Genomic DNA, 5,294 nt, shown 5'->3' with positions numbered 1-5,294 from the left:
AGCACCAACTTGAAGCCCAACCAGGTTGGGGAAACGGTTCTGTACGGAATACCAATTGTGTCCCTGGTGATAGATGGCCAGGAGAGACTTTGCCTTGCACAGATATCCAACACATTGCTCAAGAATTACAGCTACAACGAGATCCATAACAGGCGCGTGGCGCTGGGGATCACCTGCGTCCAGTGCACCCCCGTCCAGCTGGAGATCCTGCGGAGAGCCGGGGCCATGCCAATCTCCTCCAGGCGCTGCGGGATGATTACCAAACGCGAGGCTGAGAGACTCTGTAAGTCGTTCCTGGGAGCGCACGCACCCCCCAAACTTCCAGAAAATTTTGCCTTTGATGTGTCCCACGAGTGCGCGTGGGGGAGCCGTGGCAGCTTCATCCCGGCCAGGTACAACAGCTCCAGAGCCAAGTGCATCAAGTGCTCCTATTGTAACATGTATTTTTCCCCCAATAAATTCATTTTTCATTCCCATCGCACGCCGGAGTCCAAGTACACGCAGCCGGATGCCGCTAATTTTAACTCCTGGAGGCGGCACCTCAAACTCACAGATAAAGGGAGTCCCATGGAGATTCTCCACGCGTGGGAGGACGTGAAGGCCATGTTCAACGGAGGCAGTCGCAAAAGGACGCTGCCGGGCAGCGGTTCAGAGTCCAACTCTCCTCTGAAGCTTCAAGGGCCCAACCGCTCCAGAGAATCGCCTGACATCCCTGCAAAAATCCTCAGCTGCGAGGACACGCGGGGAGCCATGAGCAGCACACGCAGCTACCCGGTGATCCCGGTACCCAGCAAAGGATTCGGGATGCTCCAAAAGATCCCACCGCCGCTCTTCCCTCATCCATATGGCTTCCCGGCTTTTGGCCTGTGCCAGAAGAAAGAAGACGGCATGGTAGGTGAGCAAAGTAAAGCGGGCCTGCCGGGTGTCCTGTGGCCCGGTACCAAGGACAGCGCCTATCACTCCTTCCCCATGTTCTGGCCCGCGGCGGGCCCACTCCCCATGCCTCCATACCACCCCCAGACTCCGCACAAACCCCCACCAGAGCTGCTGTGTCCTTCCAGACAGACGGATGTGGACGTTTCTGAGAGCAGCGACCGCAGCACCAGCTCCTCTAAAGACAGCCTGATCGAAAACGAGCGCTGCTCCAGCACGCAGTCCGCGCGCAATGACGATGACAAATCAGGGGACGAGGGGAGGCCGCTGGAAGGGACGATGAGCCTCCCGCCGCGGAAAATCTCCTACGTGTCCGCGTTCAGACCCGTGATCAAAGACGCAGACTGCATCGCCAAACTGTACGGCAGCAGGGGCGCTTACAACGGGTGTCGCACCGGCTATTTGTCGCCCGACTTTTTAAGCGAAAGCTCAAGCTATCGTTCAGTTTCCCCGTGCGTGGACAGCGAGGGCGAGCCTGAGGTTGACGTTGGGACGAATAAATCGCCTGAGGACAGGGATGACTGCAGGCCGCTGTCCTCCACCCTGTGTCCACGGACGAGTCCCCACGGTTTGACACGCAGCGATTCTCCCAAAGACTCAGACCCCAAAGGGAGGGAGGACAGCCAGGCAGAGTCCCAGAAAATGAGCCTCCATGTGGCCCAGTCCTCTGAAGTGCAGAGCAAACAGCTAGAGCACCACATAGCTGCGACGTTCACAGAAGTGAGTGACTTTTAACAGAAACATGTTGTCACAAACTGTTGTTTTTGTTTTATTTTATTTTGTCACTTTGTACTTTTTTTATGCAGAGAGTTTTATCATTTCTGGGTAAATTTGTCATCAACGTTCAAATGTAACAGCAAACAGCATGTAATTAAAACATTCCTCATATCTGTTTTTCTTTTCCTTTAATAAAATCGAGTTTAATCATATAAAGAGTTTAAAATAATTAGGATCTCATTCTGAGTGGTGGTGTCTTTTTTCCTATAGGTTTACGCACCGGAGAGAGCGGAACTGCAACAGAGGAGCAGTCCGTATCAGTTCAGACCCACTAATTATCTCACAGCTGTGCTCACAACCAATGGTTAGACACTATTTTTAATCAAGAAACGTTTTGCTACAAAAAAACTACAAGAAGCGAAGAATGACGTTATTTATTTTCTCTTGAGATGAAAGTGCGAATAAAGAGGAGCCGTCTTCCACAGTGGAGGAGGTTGAAACCAAATCTTATAATGTACAAAGCAGCGAGGAGAGCCAGCGCGAGCCGGATGAGGGTAAGCCACGGGCGAGCTGGTGGAGGGGAGACGTTTCTGTGTTATGAGATAATCTGTCTGAGGATTCTGCAGGTTTTAAAAGATAAATTAAATAAAATGGTTTTGTGTGCGCTCAGGCGAAGACGCGCAAACCAGAGCTGTGCCAAGTCGAGCCATTCAAAGTCTGGCCAAAGGTAAGGCGCTCCCCAAGACATGTGAAAACTATTATTATTATTATTATTATTATTATTATTATTATTATTATTATTATTTACGTTTGCACCCTACACCATTTTTTGACTGTTCAGTCAGAACTATACCTATATTTCTCACAAACATCTAAATGTATAAGTCCTGTCCTCAAATAAAATAAAAGCCGTATGCATCTAAAAAATGTTCATTTAAATATTGTACTCTATTGACACGTTTTATCCTGGAACATCCACTTGGAGACCTTTAAGCGTCTCTCGTGGTGATGTTCTCATCATCGCTCTTATTAAAAATAGAAAACTGTCCTAGAAAAAGGGTCATTTGCTAAAAACGCCTGTTGTCCTGTGTTTCAGAGGAGCTGCAGAAGCAACTTCTGGAACAAGTAGAGCTGAGGAAAAAGCTGGAACGGGAATTTCAAAGCTTGAAAGGTAACGCAAGATTTGTTTAACTGTCTTATTTTATGATTAAAAATAATTACTTTTTATTTGACTCGTTTTACTAATTGCTTGTAAGGTATGTTCACCTTTTTAGCGAATTATTTAATGTGATGAAAATACACTTTGCTATTCAACTTCAAAATACATTTCCTTAACATTTTGAACTAAAAAGTTAAATATTAAATGATAAACTTAATAAAATGTTGACATTTTAAGATGAAAATATGATCATAATTAGAATTTCACGTTTACAACTCCGAAAATACAATTTTAAAACTCCTATAACAATTCATAAAATCCAAATCTGACAATAAAACCAATTGTTGATAGAAATTTATTATTAATCAGCCAGGCAAACCAGTGGACACATAAACAGCATTTCCAAATAATTATAAATATAAAACTGAACTATTTCAGTTTCTACCATCTTGTGAATTTTCCACTTAAAATAACACGACTGGTTTTATATTGACCTTATGGGAGAAAAGGTCAGGACTCTATGGTGCAGATGTGTAAAATCCTCCTGCTACAAATGCATTCATTTAAAACTTCTCTAAATCTCAGAAAAAGAAGGTAAAGTTTTAATACACAAAATAAACAACTCCTACATTTCTACTGCATTTGCATATTTTAGTCAGAGATGTCCAATATCAGATCCAGATGTTGTCTGTAGAAAAGAATGTTGAATTTTGGAAATATGTTTTGGTGTTTTTTATTTGTTGTGGAATAATTGATATTTTAAAGGCTGCAGGTCTTATTATTAGTTATTATTCTCAAAAGTCAATTTATTAGCTTGCCAATGAAGGACTGAATGAAAGAATATTTAATTTTTGAAATAAAAAAAATAGATCAAACCATCTCTTTAAAAAAATAAATCTTGTTGTTATAATTTGGTTTACTTTACATAATGTTGTGTTTTTATTTAGCTATTTTGATCATTTATTGTTTAGCGCCCCCTATGGGCTAAAAACTCAAACAATTTTGGTCAAGTAACTTTCATTCATGTATTTTTACAGCAAAACTAACATCTAAGTTTTTATTTAAAACGTTCGCCAGGTAACAACAAACAGAGTTAAATTCGATGTGATTGTTTTATTATTTATTATTATTATTATAAGAGGAACACAGTTTATTTGTGCGTACTATATATATATATATATATATATATATATATATATATATATATATATATATGTGTGTGTGTGTGTGTGTGTGTGTGTGTGTGTGTGTGTGTGTGTGTGTGTGTATGTATATATATATATATATATATATATATATATATATATATATATATATATATATATATACATACATACATATATAATATATATATATATATATATATATATATATATATATATATATATATATATATATATATAATCTTTGCTGCTCTTTTAAAAACTTTTTTGTTCCTCAGATAATTTTCAGGATCAAATGAAAAGGGAATTATCCTACAGAGAGGAGATGGTTCAGCAGCTCCACATCGTCAGAGGTGAGAAAAATAAAGCAGAGGGGGTGGTCACACACACATGCTGCTGCATGCCTTTAGTATTTAATTTCGAGGGTTTCTTTCTCATATATTATGTCCCAAATTGTCCCTTATCTGTGCGTAAAGGCAAGAATAAATACTTAAATAAATAGGAAGTAATACATTTACTTAAAACATTTACCCTTTTAAAATAAAGCCGTTGAAACATGATGCTCCAATTTGCTTCTCGTACATAGTTGATTGTTTATATCCTTCTTCTTAGAAGCTCACGACGCTTTACACCATTTCTCCTGTAAGATGTTAACTCCTCGCCACTGCACAGGATCCTGCTCCTTCAAGTCCCCTCTGCTCCCACCATGAGTCTGCAGAAGGACATGTCTGCTCCTCACTCCTGTGTTTGGGAAAAGGGAAAACAGCTCAGCAGAGACTCAGAAGAAGAATTCAACTGAACTCACCTGTAATTACTTGTAACATTTGAAATCAAAAGTGTATTTCCACCTTCAGTGTTTAACTTGCATATACGGTGACATTTGTTTTACTGATCTTCTTCCACTGATTGGGTTTATTTTGTGGCAAAGTGCAATGACAATGAATGTCCAATATTGGATTATTATTATTTTGTTTGTAGATTATTTGGACTGTTTATTTATAAATGTTTTTTTTTATTTTCTCTGTGATAAAAATGCCTGCTGCTTTTGCTTTATTCTCTATTTGTTCAAGAAAAAATGCTGAGATTGGATGTAATGCACTTTAAATAAGTGATGGGACTAAAAATTTTGCATTGAGATGGTCCAGCGATGTATTTATTTGATAGCCTAATTTGTTTAGAACAAGTGGAAGAACACAGAATATTAGAGGACTAAATTAATGCAACTGCTATGTGGGTAGCAACATATTCTGTTCAGTGTAGCACTTTTGTTTCTGTAACATTTGTTTAATGACTGAAAAATTAAACAGTTTATTGAAAAACAA

At 40.0% G+C, this 5,294-nt stretch overlaps 1 protein-coding gene across 3 annotated transcripts in view; it reads left to right on the top strand.

The window, feature by feature from the left end:
• Positions 1-5,294, top strand: part of skor1b (SKI family transcriptional corepressor 1b) — a 6,014-nt gene extending 720 nt beyond the window's left edge. The window contains exons 2-8 of one of the 3 annotated variants that reach the window (XM_054733017.2): positions 1-1,653; positions 1,921-2,014; positions 2,100-2,204; positions 2,321-2,377; positions 2,747-2,821; positions 4,251-4,325; positions 4,645-5,294. The exon at positions 1-1,653 is cut by the window's left edge and continues 79 nt beyond it. In XM_054733017.2, the coding sequence (XP_054588992.1) occupies positions 1-1,653; positions 1,921-2,014; positions 2,100-2,204; positions 2,321-2,377; positions 2,747-2,821; positions 4,251-4,325; positions 4,645-4,682 (2,097 nt within the window). In that variant the 3' untranslated portion in view covers positions 4,683-5,294. Of the gene's footprint in view, positions 1,654-1,920; positions 2,015-2,099; positions 2,205-2,320; positions 2,378-2,746; positions 2,822-4,250; positions 4,326-4,584 lie in introns of all 3 variants that reach the window. The other 2 variants (XM_015964378.3, XM_015964377.3) reach the window with 2 other exon arrangements.

This window comes from Nothobranchius furzeri, chromosome 4, assembly GCF_043380555.1.
Source record: "Nothobranchius furzeri strain GRZ-AD chromosome 4, NfurGRZ-RIMD1, whole genome shotgun sequence".
Lineage (NCBI taxonomy): Eukaryota > Metazoa > Chordata > Actinopteri > Cyprinodontiformes > Nothobranchiidae > Nothobranchius > Nothobranchius furzeri.
The sequence above is the reverse complement of the archived record's forward strand: the minus strand, read 5'-3'. Positions and strand labels throughout refer to the sequence as shown.